Below are 18,042 nucleotides of genomic sequence, written 5' to 3' on the forward strand. Positions count from 1 at the left end.
CAATTGGCTGGTGTTTTTATGGACATTTTCAACCTTTCCCTCTCCTTGTCTGTGGTCCCCACATGCTTTAAAATGTCCACCATTGTGCCTGTACCAAAGCAATCCAAAATCACTTGCTACAGGCAAGGCCAGATGGCTTTGCTGCTGAATTTTTTAGATCTTATGCTACAGAACTGGCTCCACTTTTGTAAGAAGTTTATATGGAATCATTAAAGAATGGAAAGCTTCCGCCAACCATGACACAAGCCCGGATCAGTCGGATTCTTAAAATGTACAAAGATCCAAGCAAGTGTAAGAGTTACCGTCCAATTTCCCTGATTCAGCTAGACATTTAAATTTTGTCAAAAAATGTTTTGGCTAACCGATTAAGTAAAGTTATGACATCTCTTATACATATAGATCAGGTGGGGTTTATTCGGGGCTGTAGCTCTTCTGATAACATTAGGCATTTCATCAATATCATGTGGTCAGTGGAGAATGATCAGACTCCAGTCACTGCCATCTCACTTAACAACAAAAAGGTGTTTGATATGGTAGAATGGGATTATCTTTTTTAGGTTTTGGAAATATACGGGTTTGGGAATACTTTTATTGGATGGATTAAGTTACTTTATAGACAGCCGGTAGCGGCGGTACAAACAAATGGATTAATTTCAGATTATTTTACTCTGGATTTATCAATGATTGGGAAGGTTAATGTTATTAAAATTAATAGTATTCCAAAATTCAACTACCTTCTACAGTCTCTCCCTGCAGATGTCCCCCTCTCTTATTTCAAGCAATTTGATAGCACAGCGAAGACCTTTATTTGGAATGGTAAATGTCCCAGATTACATTTCAACAAATTACATAGGCCGACTGACAAATGTGGGCTGCCTACCCAAGATTTTGTTTTATTAGTATGCATTCTGTCTCAGACATTTGGCTCATTGGTCACTTCCACCTGAGAGAGCCCCTCCCTGGTTTTGTATTGAACAGGAAATCTTTGCCCCTATTTCGCCATTGCAAAGCCTTTCTATTAAACTAACCAGAGAAGTTAAGTCACACCCCGTTATCTCGCATTTGCGCACGGTTTGGACAATAGCGTCCGGAGTGTTTAATTCAGACATTTATTTAAATGTTCCCTCAAGCATATGGCTGAACCCTAAATTAAGTATTAATAAGTCCCCTTTCTGTTGGTCAGATTGGATTGTGAGAGGGGTTACTACATTCTGTGACCTATATGAGAGTGGAGTGCTGAGATCTTTTGAAAATATGGTTCAGCATTTTAAGATTCCTAGATCTCAGTTCTTTAGGTATTTACAGCTGCACCACCTGTTCTGTACTATTTTGAGGAGTAGTATATACCCCCCTAAAGCGGCAGATACTCTGGAAATGGTGATTACATCTTTTGGAAAAGGTCATGAGGCATCAGTGTATTACTCCCTGCTAATTCAGAGTCTGGGGATGGAGCTTAAACTTCTGTCAAGAGATTATGGGAGAAAGATTTAAACTTGGTATTGGAGGAGGGAGTGTGGGCTAGGATTCTAAAAAGCATCAAGTCTACATCTAGAGATGCAAGGGTCCGTATGATGCACTTTAAGCTTTTGCATCGATTCTATTGGACCCCCTCTAGATTGTATAGGCTGGGTTTTAAAGACACACCCACCTGCTGGCAGTGCCAATCAGAAGATGGGGACACAATACATGTTTTTTGGGGAAGTGTTAAGATCCAAGAATTTTGGTTGAGGGTTCAGAGATTTATGTGTGAGGTATTGGACACTCAATTTTCATTTTGCCCCAGACTCAGTATCCTGGGTGATGGGACGAACATTAACATTAGGGATACATATTTAAAAAGTTGGGTCCTAGCCAGAGTCATGATTGGCAGAAGAATCAGGAAGTCAGCTGGGGCACCCTCGTTTAGGGAGTGGTGTGGGGAGATGGGCGTGGTAGTTGCATTTGAGGAGGTGATTTTTAGAAGGCTGGGGAAATTGGATTTGTTTGTCAGGAAGTGAGGGGGTTATTTGGGTTTTTTGGATGTGTAACAAGGTTCAATGGAAAGGAGGATGAACCATCAAAATAATGTTTAATGATAAATTAAAACAAAGACAAAACATAAACACAAACGCATACAGGGCAGCTGCCTGTAGCTCTCTCTCTCTAACTGCCATGTTGAGCTGCACTTATCCCTCTCCTCGGCTAATTAGCCCGATTGGGGGCCGGGTGTGCATAGTCACGGCCCGGCCCCACCCTCCTCCTCGTCACAGGAGGGATCTCAGGGAGGGGCTGTGGAGAGGGATTTGTAGTTTAGTTGGGTATGTGTATTATTGATGTTGTTTGAAAGTCCAAATGATGTGACGTTTATGCGTGCTCCGGAGAGCCTTGCCTCAGTAATAGCTTCTCTTCCGCTATTCAACAGTGACAACAGACAGTCTGCAACACTAGGTAACATTATCTTAGAGCTGGAATCCAGCAAACGAGCTGCTGGGATGGATTTAGTGGGAAATTGCATACATACGTCACTAGCCCATGCGTGTTGATGTGATATCCGTATGCAGAGAAAATAAGATCCAGCTACTCTAGCGCGTGTGGTAGTGTGAAGCTGAAAGTTTGTTGTCACAACGAACAAGAAAAATATACCATGGATCATTCAAAGCGGCAAACCTCCAGAGAATCACCGGTTGTTAAAACAAAAAAACCCCGAACAGAGCAGAGTCTACAAGCAAAAAGGGAAAACGAGTCCGTAATAAAACCTGAATCAACATCGGCTTGGCTTTTCAGTTGTGGCGATAACTCAGAGGTCTGAAAGGATTCAAAAGCGACCCAGAGATGGGTTTTTTCTTACTCAATAGGTAAGATATTTTACTGATATGGTTTATGTATAGTTGCGTAATCATACACACACACGTCTGTGTGTGTGTGTGTAGTGAAATACAATAATTATACTGTAATCGGTGCAGAACTTTTCACTTGCTAGCACACCTGTGTATTTTTCTTTTAAACAGCAATAATTTAAATAAATCCTTTAGTCCTAAGCTTGCCAAGGAAATGTGAGTCTTGAAATTATCTTGACCACTGGTTGGTAACAATGATAAGTTACTACCGTGGTCTATTTGGCCAGAATATCCTGCGGTTATAAAAACTTTACAACTTTTGACCTTATCAGACTAGCAATCATTATGTCTAATGTTAAAAAACGTTGCCTAGCTTTTGTAACGTCATTTATTTCAAAACATCAATGTTTCCAATAAGTCAAAACAACAGCATAATATATGGCACTTATCTGCTCAGATTACATGTTTTCGGATATCCGTCTTTTCCTTTCTTTGGTTATTTATTTGTCCATTTGCTCTGATAAGATGTCCTGTATCCCTGTGTACACCGGTGCCTTGAACCACATTCATCCATGCTATCATAAGCCATTTTGGCTTTTAAATCTTTGGTAATTTTGTAACTCTCCGTAATTATTATTGAGATATCTACAATTGCATTCTGACAAGTCACAATTATAATTTGACTAGTCAGAATGCTAATTTGAGATATCTGCTATTATAATTTGACTAATAAGAAAGAACATTAAAGATATCTGTTAATATGGCTTGTCGAAATTGGCTTGTCGAAATTCCATTCAAAATATCTGCAATGACGTCACAGATTTCATCACTTGTCACGTTGCACGTCCACAAAGATGATTAGAGACATCTGTAATTCAGTTTTGACTAGTCATAATTATATTTTCAGATATCTAAATTGCCCTCACCCCTAGTCAATCTGCTGTGTTGTGACGTGCAATGACTCTTCATTACGCACCGCCCCCCACTTCATGTTACTAAACCGTAGTGCTATCGAAGCTGTTAAAGTAACTAGCTGCTAACAGAAAGATTAAGTCGATGCTTGACAACTTAATAAACAATATATTGATGCATTTATATATGTTAAAAGGTCTCCAGTTAACTATTTGTAGCAAAGTGATTGTTATATGTTGTAGCACAGACCAATTTAAGTGTAAATGATTAATAAAAAGAGACAACCACAAACGGGTCTTTTGAATTTATTATTGTGCAATCTGTGAACATTTGAAAATGGGCATATAAATTCATGATGTAGTGGTTTAATGCTTCAGCATCAAGGCACCCATGTTTTTTAATCCATTAAAATCTTTAAACACAGTTAAAAATTACAGTCAGTTGAAAAGAGAGAAGCCGCATTCAACAATTTATATAATCGATCATAACTGCTATTAAGTAGCTGTAAATGTCCAAGTTACTATAACTTCTGTATTCTGAACAAATACATATTATATTAATTAATTGTACTAACAATTAAATACATTTATTTAATTAGTATATTAAACATACTTGTGTATTATTTGCCAATCCCATTATAGCCCACTTGAGTGTGTAACAGCAACACTGAGAGAAGTACTGCTGGGTTGGAGTGATGAGACATGGATCAGTAAAGTTTTTTTTCTTATAATTACATACCCACTGTAGACATGCAATGTGTAATTGACCTTTGAGCTAATGTAGGGGTCCCTTCTGATTTTATTTGAGTTTATTTGGGAATGATGGCTGATACAAATCATTTTTACAAGTGCTCCATCATAATTGTTCCTTATAATTGGATTTTTATTTCTTTTTTAATTGCAAACCAAACATGCAAGACTTACATTAAAAGATCAATTCTTTATCAGACAAAATGGCAGACGGCAAACATTTTCGAGGTAGGATTGTTTTTGCAATTGATTTTCACTAGTAAGAATGTTGATTTAAGATATCTCTTTTAAAATTCTTCCCATTCAGATTAATAATTGCAGATATCTCCAAATAAAGATCTTCCTGGTTTGTAATAAATGTGAGATATCCATAAATGCATTTTAGATATCTTTAAATTAAAACTGACTTGTAATAATTCAAATGAAAGATATCTCCTATTAAATATTGACTAGTCACAAATCCAGTTCAGGATAGCTACAACTATATTTTGCCTAGTCATATCTTAGTTTCAGATATCAAAAAATTTAATTAGGATATCTTTAAAGATGCAGAATAGTAGATATCTTTAATTTAATTATGACTAGTTAAAGCCATATTAAAGATATCTTTAAGTTCTGACTAGTCATAATTCCAATACAGATATCTACAATTGATTTTATTACTAGTAATAACTTAATTAGATATATTTAAATTATAATTTGTACTAGTAATAAATCAATTGTAGATATCTGTAATTACAATTTCTACTAGGGGAAAAACTCAATGCAATCCTATGGAAACAAATGACTGGTCAAAGTTGCATTGCAGATATCTTAAATGTTAATTATGACTAGTCAAATATGCATTGCAGATATCGTCAATGTAAATTATGACTAGTCAGAAATGCATTGTAGATTTCTTAAATGTGAATTACTACTAGTCAATAATGCACAACAGATATCTGAAATTAATCCGAACAAATCTGAATATTAAATAATAAAAAAGCCTGCCACATAGGAGCCTGCCTGCATAGGAGCAGAGCCAAAGCACGACTTACGTCATTACCATAACCATGTTCGTAAGACACATGCAGCTTTTTTTTTTTTTAACCACTTGAGGGCCAAAAGTTACATAGTGTAGCTTTAATTTCTCCTTTGGAAGAATAGCTTCTGTTTGTCAGTTGCTTTGGATAAAAGCGTCTGCTTAATGAAGAAAGGTAATAAGCATACATAAGCCATAGATCTTCTTGATTTTTGTTGGGAATGAAAACAAAAGCTGAGGGATAGATTTAAACCCTATTTGGACAGGATTAGTTTTATATGTGGATGTGGGGAATTTAATAATTACCAGAGCTTTAGTAATTTTAATTCCTTGTAGAGTCAGTCATTTTATTCAGACTTTTTACAGTGTGCTCATTCCCGCACTGGTAAAAAAATACAGCGTGTTTTATCTACTATAATGTGCCCTGTAATATTAGGCCTTGGTGATATAAAAAGCCTGTAAATCAGCAATGGTTGTTTAACAAGACACCAGAAAATGTAAAACACGTTATTTGCTGCTGAGTTTACTCCACGAATCCGAGTTGGGCTCTATGCATCATTATTCAAAACTGTTTGCATTCATATGATCAAAGTAAGTAAAAAAAAAATAAAATAAATAAAAAATAAAAAATGCAATAAATGCAATAAAATTACCATGCATGAGTATGACTATACTAACATCCTGTAATGAATCCGCCTCTATAGTTCCTCCCACTCACCACCAGAGGGCTCCATCGTCTGTGTATTGACTCTAACTCTCTGGACTCTATTTCCCATAATCCCCAACCTTGGCTCTGATTACCTTCTCACCTGTTGCCTTTTTATTCAGCTATTTAAGTCTCACTCCATGTCATTGCAAGTCTTGTTTTGCCCTGGCTGACATTTCTGTGCGTTCTGTGTATTTACTGCCTTTTCTATGTATGATTCTGGACTGTTTACCCTGTTTTGACCCATTGCTGCCTGCCTACTGTTACTACTAATATTACCTGTGATTGCCTGCCACCTGCCCTGACCTCTTGCCTGTTTAATGACTATCTCTCTGGTTTGCCTTGGATATTACTATTGCTGGTGACTGATCCCTGCCTGTCTATATTACTACGTTAATAAAGCTGCAACTTGGATCTCAACCCCGCTGACTCATCATTACACATCCCATGTATATCCGCCTTTACACACTACTAGTTTGTTTTTCATTCTATGACCCTGCTCGATTCAAACATGGATCTTACTTGCCTGCACATGACATTTCACCTAATTATTGATGCAATAAATTTTAACTGTATATGATATGTTTCATCAAGCACGACTATTTATCAAAACAACTGTGCAACTTGCTGAAAGGCAACCACAGAAACGATGCACCGTTTTTTCCCCACACTTTCATTTTGCTGTTATACTGTTTTTGCTTGCACTTCAAGCAACATATTAATCCTGCAGTAACACAGTAACATAATGATTGATGTATTCCGGCTGGTGACCACAGACATAGGTGGGGCAAATCTTGCTCTGTGTGGCTAGTTTTCTTTCTTCCTATTTTTTCATGTTATTCAACTCATTCTGCAAACACAAATGGATGACACAATATTGGGTGTCCTTGCATTATTCCACCACAAGGTGGCACTCTAAGAACATAATGATTTTTTTATTTTAAATAAGTACCATGGAATATTGATTTGTTGAAGATCAAAATCTAAATCAAATATAGTTTTATAAATGTAAGTCTTATTAAACAACCCCAGGGAGAAGAGGAAGAGAAAGCTATGAATAGAAATATCTATCTGCATACATAAACAGAACTATATGCCATTTACAGGTTTTCACAGAGCTAACAATAAATACAAAACATGCTTTTAATAATAATAATAACAATGTTTTAAATCACAGTACTTTTCCAGTTGTAAATAGGTTTGAAGTAGAAATGTTTCAAAATGCATAAACTGTATACATGCTACTGTATACATCCCCCTGTCCCCTTGCAAAATAAGAACAAAAAAGTAGTCTACATATGGGAAAAATAGAGAGCTAAGGCTTTTCGACATACGATTTTTCATCAGACAATAAAATACAAATGTCTTATCACCTGTCCTTGTCTTTTGATTTTCAAACCATTTTTTTTTTTATGTCTGGCTTGTCAGGACCAAGTTGTTTGATGGCCAGTTTGTGTGAATTTGAAATAGAAATGACACGCTGTTATGTTTATGTTAAGTTTATCAACAGCGGTCATCATGTTCACAATGTGTAAGACTGCTGGAGCACACTAATACTAAAGTTACCTTTGGTTTGATACTTCATTATGGGCAGACTAATTTCTGCCCCATTGCATCTCAATGAGGGCTCGTTGCAGTACCATATTTGACTACAGATTTCTATTGGAAAATCATTTGCTGCTGTGGTGTTCGGGAGGGCAGCAGTTTCTCTGCCCCACATTCAAGTATTTCTATCTTACAAAGTGTAAGAGTGTTTTCAGATAAATTATTTACGACTTAATAAATATTCTTGGCATGCTTTTAAATATCTACAGTATTTCAGCATTTTGAACACACTACGGGTTAACAAATTACATTATTAAAAATGTATAGTGTAGATCTTTGTTTTCAAATGGATATATTTTTAGGTGGGGCTCTGCCCTACCTGCTGCACCTGTGTATACAGTAATAAAATCAGAGACCCTCTCCTCCATTCACATTCATTGTGCATATCGCCAGAGAGTTTATAGTTTTTTTTCCAAATTGTGCAGTCCTAGCCATTAACCATGACTCCTGTACACATACCTGCCATTACAATGCAAGGGTATTCTAGACTGAAGCTGTTACACATCAAAGTTCAATTAGGACAAGATATTTTGAAAACTCAGCAAACACCATTAATTGTATTAAAAGGAATTTTTTACATAATGTGTTACTCACGTAAATTGTATCCATTGATGGTGCAGAACATGCTGAAAGCTTGAATGAGCCAACAACCATTCTTTTGCAGACTGTCCAGATAAACGCAAGACCCAAGCTGATCAAACACACACACACATGTACATTTATTAATAATCATAACTAAGAGAAAGTCTCGCTGCAAATGTGTATATATGACTACATTTGTAGCATTTATAGCACTTATAAGCAATCACAGGGGAAATCTGTGTGCAATTAAGGGCTAAGGTTGTATTATATGGACCAGTATAGGTTAGTCTACTGAGCATAATATAGTGCAAATAAAATAATCTGAGGAGGTGAGTTTGATATATTCATGTCAGCATGTATTGAAAATGAAATCTAGGAAGGCCTTTTTCAATTTGAGACATGCAATATTCAATTGTACCAGTAATACAATTAAACCCTGGGTGCACCCTGAAATATCAGATCAAATATTCAATTAACAAGTATTTGTATACCCATAAATTACAGATGTGCACACACAATAATAATGTAATTGGGAGACAAGAATGAAAACGTCTTTCCCAAACCAGTACAAATCAGTTCAGAGATTGTGTTCAGTTTGCATTCAAATGTTCAAATCAACACTTTTCAGACTTTCAAAGTCTTTACAAAAACTTTGTAAACAAGTTTTTTTTTATTGTTTATTTTTTTTTTTTAATCCTGTTCAACCACAATTCAAAACATCAGTCCTACTAATAAAGTCATTATGAGTCACTCTAAATCAATCATAGGCATGGAACCCAAATAAAACATCTTCACAGTGTTTATATAATGATACAAAGTGTTAAACATAGAAATAAACATTTTCAGACTATTTTTATAGAAATATGCATGAATTTATGCAATACAGTGCATTTGTGTGTGTGAGACTCAGATTGATCAATTATCCACTCAGCATTAATTAACATCTTTTAGCACAGAAATTTCACTCACCAAATCTGTGTTATACATGTATTTTTAACAAATTTGGACTAAAACAACAAGCATTAAAGGAAATTAAAATTCTCTCATTATTTACTCACCCTCGTGCCATCCCAAATGTGTTTGACTTATGTGTAAACTTAAATTTCAGCTCTGTAGGTCCTTACAATGCAAGTGGGTCCCAAAATTTTGAAACACCAAAAAAACAAACAAAGGCAGCATAAAAGTAATCCATAAGACTCCAGTGGTTCAATCCTTCAGAAGCGATATGATAGGTGTGGGTGAGAAACAGATCAATAGTTAAGTCCTTTTTCACTTTCAATCTCTACTCTCACTTTCTTTTTCTTGTCTTTTTGGCAATTCACATTCTTCGTGCATATCACCGCCTACTGGTCTGTGAGGAGAATTTATAGTAAAAAGAACTTAAAGGGTTAGTTCACCCAAAATGTTTAATTCTCTCATTTTTCTCATTTACTCACCAACATGCCATCCCATATGTGTATGACTTTCTTTCTTCTGCTGAACACAAATTAAGATTTTTAGAAGAACATCTCAGCTCTGTTGGTCCATTCAATGCAAGTGAATGGTGACCAGAACTTTGAAGCTCCAAAAGCACAAATGCATGCAGTATAAAAGTAATTCATTAGACTCCAGTGGTTAAATCTACTGTATGTCTTCAGAAGCTATATGTTTAGTGTGGGTGAGAAACAGATCAATATTCAAGTCCTTTTTTTTTACTATCAATCACCACTTTGACTTTCACAGTCTTATTCTTGTGTTTTGGCTATTCACATTCTTTGTGCATATCGACACCTAATGGGCAGGGAGGAGAATTTATGGCAAAAAAAATGACTTGGATAGGACCCACACCGATCTCATCGCTTGTGAAGACAGAGATTTAACCACTGGAGTCTTATAGATTCCTTTTATGCTGCCTATATGCACTTTTGTAGCTTCACAATTTTGGTATCCAGTCACTTGTACTGTATGGACCTACAAAGCTGATATATTCTTCAAAAAATCTTAATTTGTGTTCAGCAGAAGAAAGAAAGTCATACACATCTTGGATGGCATGAGGGTGAGGAATTGATGAAAGATTAATTTTTTTGGGGGTGAATTATTCCTTTAAAGCTTAAGTATGTAATTTCTACTACACTAGCGCTACCGAATGGAAATGTAAAAATAAATAATGTTTTCTAAACAGATTTCTGAATACCCCCTTTGTCTGCTGCTGTACGAACTATCAGATAGTCCCGCCCAAACTCACGCCATTGGTTGAGTAATGTTATTGGGGCGGATCTAAGCGGGTCGCTCTTAACAAACAGCGCCACAGAGACAAAGCATTTACTGTTTTCAAGAAAATTAACCTTTGAATGACTAACGTCTTGGTTACTTATGTAACCTCTGTTCCCTGATGGAGGGAATGAGACGTTGTGTCGATGTAGTGACACTAGGGGTTCGATCTTGAGAGCCCCAATCACCTTTGCTTAAAATAGAAAAGGCCAATGAAAATTGGTGAGTAGAATTTGCATGCCACTCTCCGCCCCGGACATACGGGTATAAAAGGAGATGGCATGCATCACTCATTCAGATTTTTTCTTCGGAGCTTTTTCTTTTTTCTGTGTGTTCGTCCTCTCACTCTTTGCCACGCTGCTGGATTCTTACGGCGCATATCAGCAGTCACCCTCACACGGTTAAGTGCTGTGTTTCCCTGGGCGCTTCGGCAGCCTGAGTCTGCAGGTGCTAAAAGAGTATATTAGAAAGAGTATATTTCCTTCTAAAAGAGCTTGTGCAAATGCTTGGCATCTTTTTAAAGATGTCCTTCCGCATTTGCGCTACTGGATGTGGTCATTATCTCTCTCCTCTGGAAATCTGCCTCCAGTGTCTGGGGCGCCAGCATGCCGAGGCGGCTTTCGTGGAAGGGTTAGGTTTTCATTGCGAGAACATGCCCTTGAGAATGTTGTGGTCGTGGCTCACTTCCTTCTTCATGAAGCAAGGAGCCACCACGGCTGCTCCCCAACCCGGTCCGTCCTGGGCTGACACTCAGCCGGCCGGGTCGGCAAGCACCGCGGGCGATCTGGATGTGGACATGGGAGCGTTTCCACCGGCTCAGCCCCCGCGGACCTCCCATCCCCCAGCACGGTATCAAAAGCACTGATATGCTTGTCACTACATCGACACAACGTTGAGTGAGTGACAGACAGGGAACTTGTAGTTGTCTTGCATATTAAACTGGGATAAGTATTTTAACACTGAAAAAGTTAAATACTTCAGCTTAAAAGGTGCACTCAGTTAGATTTTAAGTGGCTCTTACTCGTCCCATCTGTCCCTGTAGTACTTGTGGTTTTGGACTCTATACCAACACCAATATTCCTGGATACTGGAAGTTTATATATTAAACACTGCCACAGAAGACATTTATTTATCTTCTGTTTTGCTAATGTAGTCTGTGTTTTTCTTCAACTCATTCTACACACATCCGCATTATGAACATTCTTGGATTTAACTCAAAATTGTTGCATGCTGGACTGTGAACGGGCAACTGCGACTAATCTGCCAGCTGTAGACTGCCGCATGCTCACAATTGACTTTTGATACCGTGCCGTTTATCCATGATCCGGGCCGTAAGAGCTGCAGGATGTAGCGGTTTGTTTCATAACTCCCTCTTGTTTGGACATTTTATCTTTTCACTTGCTCTCATTCTGTTTAGACAGTCTTTTGGATCACACACCTGCTGACACCATCACTCTGGTCTATACTGTTGACTCAGGCTTTGTTGTTGTTTGTGGTAAGTATTGGGGCTCAACTAATGATTATTTTGATAATTTATTAATTATTTCTTCGATTAATTGTATTAAAAAAAAAAATTCCCGTATTTTATTAAAATGTAATTTTTAAAAAACAGAAATAATAAAGGGAATAAGGATTTGGTTTGATTTATAGTGCTGAATTCATGATTCTATACTCTCACAAAACTTTGAACAAAGCTTGAATTATGTTTAAAATTATGTTTATGCTTGAAAGTTAAGTTTACATTTATTATTATTATTATTATTATTATTATTACTTTCAGGACATATACAATACAATTCCTTTCCTTTACTTGTAAAACTTAAAGTACTACTCATTAAAAGGAATATTCCGGGTTCAATGCAAGTTAAGCTCAATCAACAGTATTTGTGGCATAATGTTGATTACCACAAAAATTAATTTAGACTCGTCGCTCCTTTTCTTAAAAAATAAAAAAAAGCAGAAATCGAGGTTACAGTGAGGCACTTACAATGGAAGTGAATGGGGCCAATGTTTGGAGGGTTTAAGGCAGAAATGTAAAGCTTATAATTTTATAAATGCACTTATATTAACTCTTCTGTTAAAACTCATTTATTATTTAAGCTGTAAAGTTGTTTAAATCTTCATTTTTACAGTCATTTCAAGGTATCAGGGTTTGTCATGGCAACAAAGTTGTAAAATTGGATAAACCTTTACATAGAAGAGGTTAGTAATGATTTTATCGCATTAAAATAATTTTTAAATGCATATTGTATATGTCTTGTGGCTATACTTTTGAAAAAGTGAGTATTTTGACACTCAAAAAGTGTCCCCATTCACTTCCATTGTTAGTGCCTCACTGTTACCCAGATGTATGCTTTTTTTAAGAAAATGAGGGGCAAGTCAAAATAAATTTTGTGGTGATCAATATTGTGACAAGGTCTCTGGTCAGTCTCAGCAAAAATGAGGAAGCAGCGTCATTTATTATTTGTCACTTTTCAGTGCACCCCAACAAAACACTCAGATGCTCAATGAAAAAAAATTATATTCTCCTTTTCTTCACACAGACAGCGTCGTCTCAGGACTCAGGTTCCTCTCTCCCACACTGCGGCTCTGGCCGCTCAGTTTATCTCTCTCCAGCTCTCACTGTAACACAAAACAGCTGTTAGAGGTGATTTCCCAAGGTGTCAATCCTTACCGCTCTTTCTCACCCGGCCTCACTCTCTACAGATGTAGCCACAAACATTATGCCACAAATGCTGTCTATTAAGCTTAACTTGAGCTTAAGGCAATATTACTAAAGTGTAAACCTTATAAATGAAAATCCACACAGTATGATTTCAAATCAGATGGCCGCGATCTTGACTCAATTTGCAGTTTCAACACTACTGCATTAACATTAACTTAGACACTACAACATATACATACATACCACCCAACATACCCCCATCGCCGGACTCAGGCCAGGGAGCCATCCAAGCCTGTCACTTACTCAACCTACCCCCCCCCACCATTTCTGGAGAGGAAATCCGCAGCAACCATCTGCACCCCTGGCCTGTAAACCATGTCGAACTTAAAAGGCTGGAGAGCTAGATACCAATGGGTGATCCATGTGTTGGCATCCTTCATGCGATGGAGCCACTGGAGTGGGGCATGGTCCAAACAGAGGGTGAAAGCCTGTCCCAACAGATAGTACTGGAAGGTGAGGACTGCCCACTTGATTGTGCTGTACTTAGTTTCTCTCAACAAGAGCTTTCGACTAATGTACTGCATGGGGTGTTCCTCCCCCTCCACCATCTGAAACAGTACCACTCCCAACCCCTGTCCAATGCATCTGTCTGCAATATAAAAGGGAGAGAGAAGTCAGGAGAGTGAAATAATGGCCCACCGCAAAGTGTAGCTTTCACTTGCATGAATGCCTGCTGACATGGCTCTGTCCACTGGACCGGATCTGGTGCCCCTTTTTAGTCAGATCAGTCAGCGGGCTGGTGACAGTTGAATATTTAGGCACAAACCTACAATGATAGCCAGCCCCAGGAACTCTCTCACCTCCTTTTTGGTGCGGTCTTATCAATTTGGGGACGCACCTGTCCATGACCCAAGTGGAAGCCCAGATACCGTACTTCCATCCAATTACACACTTCTTAGGGTTTGCCGTGAGTCCCTCAGATGCTGCAGGTGCCACTGCTAATCATTCCTTTAAATCCTGAACAAACCGAAAGGAAGGGTGACAAATTGGTGTAAGCCAAACGATGTGGAAAATGCCGTTTTTCAAGGGACATGGGAGTTAAGGTGATCCAATATCAAATATCCCTTTGTCAAATCCAGTGTCAAATAAAAGCGAGCTGTGCCTAACCGATCGGGCAGTTCATCAATCTGCGGCATCGTGTACGCATCAAACTTAGACAAAGCATTGACTTTTCTATAATCCACACAGAACTGGACCGAGCTGTCGCTCTTCAGAACCAACACCACCGGGTTGACCCAGTCACTGTGGGATACTTCTATTACCCCCATATTTAGCATGGCCTTAAATTCCTCCCATATTACTTGTTTTTTGTGTTTGGGTAATCGGACGACTACATACCACTGCCCCTGGGGTCATTTTGATATGGTGCTTTTTGAGATTTGTATGACCGGGAAGAGGCGAGAATACAACAGAGAATTCTGCTTGCAACCTGGCACCCTCCATGATTAAGGATGGTGAGAGGTGGTCTCCATAAGTGACATGGGGTGACTCAATCAGTGACTTTTAAGTTCACCTCTGGTCCGAGCTCCTCCCTCTCCGGAACCACCATTGCCAAAGTCACGGTGCCTCTCTCCACTGTTTTAGGAGTTTGAGGTGGTAAATCTGACGTGCTCCGCCTCTATCCGTTCGTTTAACCTCATAATCGATTTCACCAACCCGCTGTGTGACCTCAAAGGGCCCTTGCCACTTTAGAGATTTAATTTATTTTAATTTAAGCCCCTTTTGGGCCTCTTGAAGACATACCGAGAGGCCAACGATTTCGGTGAAGTTTTGGTAGAATGTCAGATAACAACTTTAAAGGACTCTGGGTGGGCACAGCAGGCACCCACCGTTTACCCCATGAGGAAATGGATTAAAAAAATGTAAATAAAAAAATTTGTATGAAGAATGCCTAAAAACACACTTATAGGGGGACATGTGGGATGTCTGGGCACTGCCAAGCAAGAATAAGGACGATGTATTGCATTGGGGGCACACGGGGGCAAAAGCATGCCAAAGTGGTATTTAGTGGGTAAGGGGACAAACAGTGGTTCTGTGGACGTAAGGAAGATTATGAGGTTAAAATAGTGGGTAAGGGGGACACAGGAAGTGAGTTCGTGGACAAGAGGAAGACTAAGAGGAAGAATAGTGGATAAGGAGGACACAGGAAGTGAGTTCGTGGACAAGAGGAAGACTATGAGGACGAATAGTGGGTAAGGGGGACGCAGGAAGTGAGTTCGTGGACACAGGAAGACTAGTGGGTTTGTGGACGAATAGGGGCGCTGTTTACATTACTAAATGCCCTGTGGGCAATAGGTGGCTATATAGTTAAATTTTGGAATACAATTCATTTTAATAACATTCTTTTACGGGTCTTCAAGTGCCTTATATGTAGTCCCCTGGTATATTTGCCATAGTTGCCCTTTTGGGTCTGCTGCTTTGTCACCCTCTAAATCCAGTATTACTTGAAGTAAGCCATTTAAAAGAATAGTAGCTTATCTCTCTTTGTTATATAACATTGGACTGAAAATGTATATATTTTTTTATTCTTTATCAACACAAAAGCCTTTTCTTTTATGTAAGCCTGTTTTTAATAAATAGTATATAGTTATGCATATTATGATCAAATAAATACACACCACCAAAAAAAATAAAAAGTCTTATGGTGGGGACCCCCCATAAGACTTCATTCAATTCGAGCACTGGTTGTAGTTACTTCAAAAGCAGAAATAAATCTAGTTTCTAAGCTACTTTATTGATAAATAGGAGAAAATGTTCAGTCTGAATGATGAAGACAGATGCATATTAGAAACTGTCATAAGATCATCCCCTGAAGAGTGTCCATCTGATGCATTACACATTTATGCAACCAATAAAGAGGTAAACAATCACAACACTGAAGCCATATCCTCTCAGTTTTCTAATATCATTACCATTAATGCAGATGATTACAAAAAAGACCCACGAACAGGTGAGACGAAAAGGCAAGCTGCCCGATTTAAAGGAGACAAATGTGACCTTATTGATACACTACAGATTGCTATTGGTGCATGAGTGATGCTCACCAGAAATGTAGATGTAGAAGATGGCCTGGTTAATGGTACTTTTGACAATGTGGCGAAAATAACAACTCAGAACCGAGACAATGTTTCATATGTGCACTTAATTGATCTGCATTTGGATAATGTAAATGCTGGACAGAAACATAACAACAAAGCACCTGATGGAGATGACAACATTGTCTATATTGAAAGGTCATAAGAACCGCTAAAATGAAAGGCAAAAGTTCGCAGACAATTTCCCATGAAGCTTGCTTTCGCATGTACCATGCATAAAGTGCAAGGAATGACAACTGATTGTGCTGTTGTATCTCTGAAACGTATATTTGTACCAAGCATGGCATATGTTGCACTCAGCAGAACAACATCACTAAGCGGACTGCACATCATTGAGTTTAAGATATCATGTATTTTGACATTATGTAGTATGTATTTGTCTGTTCAAATGCAAGAAGCGAGAGTGATCTGTCTTTGGGCCGCGTGCGTTGTCTGAGACGCGATTCGGCTCTCTGTGTCACACAAAACAGCTCGCGAGCACTGAATTGAGTTGTTTTGCATGTTGTTGTGCGTGAATGGTGTAATATCGCATGAATGTTCAAACTGGCAAGCCTTTAAACACACAGAATTGACTAACTTTCCTCTCTGTGTCACACAAAACAGCTTGCGCGATGTCAGACACACGACGCGGCTCGGCACTCTGTTTCACACAAACTTTGTTAAGCCAACATAATAAGTTTAAATAGAATATCAGTATGTTGGCTTTCTCAAGCCAACATAATAAGCTTATGTAGTAGATCAGTATGTTGGCTTTGTAAAGCCAACATAATAAGCCTACGTAGTAGATCAGTATGTTGGCTTTTTCAAGTTAACATAACTAGAAGCTAAAGTTTGTGAACAAACATTGATGTTGGCTTGAGAAAGCCCGAACCTTGAACCGGGACTGGAACTCGATGATAACAATAAAACAAGATCACAGCAAAAATATATGCAATTACTTGAAAATTATTTAAGCTCTCCATGTCATTACACCACATACAGCATTCACTAAGATTTTCACTTTGTCATAAGACTTCTTTGTATGTGTTGTAAAAATAAGTGAATGTTAAAGGGATATTTGATAATTTCCTCACCCTCATGTCATCCCAGATGTGTTTGACTTTCTTCTGCAAAACATGAATGAAGATGTTTAGAAGAATATCTCAGCTCTGTTGGTCCATTCAATGCAAGTAAATGAGCAGCGGTGAGAATCAGATAAATAATTAAGTAATCTTTTACTATAAATCTCCACTTTCACTTTCATAAGCTCTCTTCTCTCTTAAGAGTTCTTCTTCTGTTTTTGGTGATTTACATAAGCATATCGTTCCCTACTGGGCAGGGAGGAGAATTTATAGTAAAAAAAAACTTAAATATTGATCTGTTTCTTACCCACACCTATCATAGATTAAACCACTGGAGTTGTATGGATTACTTTTATGCTGCATTTATGTGATTTTTGTACCTTCTGAGTTCTGATCACCATTCATGTGCATTGAAAGGACCAACAGGGCTGAGATATTCTTCTAAAAAGCTTAATTTGTGTTCAGCAGAAGAAAGAAAGTCATACACATCTGGGATGGAATGAGGGTGAGTAAATGATGA

The 18,042-nt window shown here is 38.0% G+C and overlaps 1 protein-coding gene across 1 annotated transcript in view; it reads right to left on the bottom strand.

The window, feature by feature from the left end:
* si:dkey-11f4.7 (piezo-type mechanosensitive ion channel component 2) overlaps positions 1-18,042 on the bottom strand; it is a 648,587-nt gene that overhangs the window by 349,921 nt on the left and 280,624 nt on the right. Inside the window, 1 exon segment of the mRNA XM_051709767.1 lies at positions 8,404-8,500. Coding sequence (XP_051565727.1) covers positions 8,404-8,500 — 97 coding nt within the window.

Source organism: Myxocyprinus asiaticus, chromosome 11 (genome assembly GCF_019703515.2).
Source record: "Myxocyprinus asiaticus isolate MX2 ecotype Aquarium Trade chromosome 11, UBuf_Myxa_2, whole genome shotgun sequence".
NCBI classification, from domain to species: domain Eukaryota; kingdom Metazoa; phylum Chordata; class Actinopteri; order Cypriniformes; family Catostomidae; genus Myxocyprinus; species Myxocyprinus asiaticus.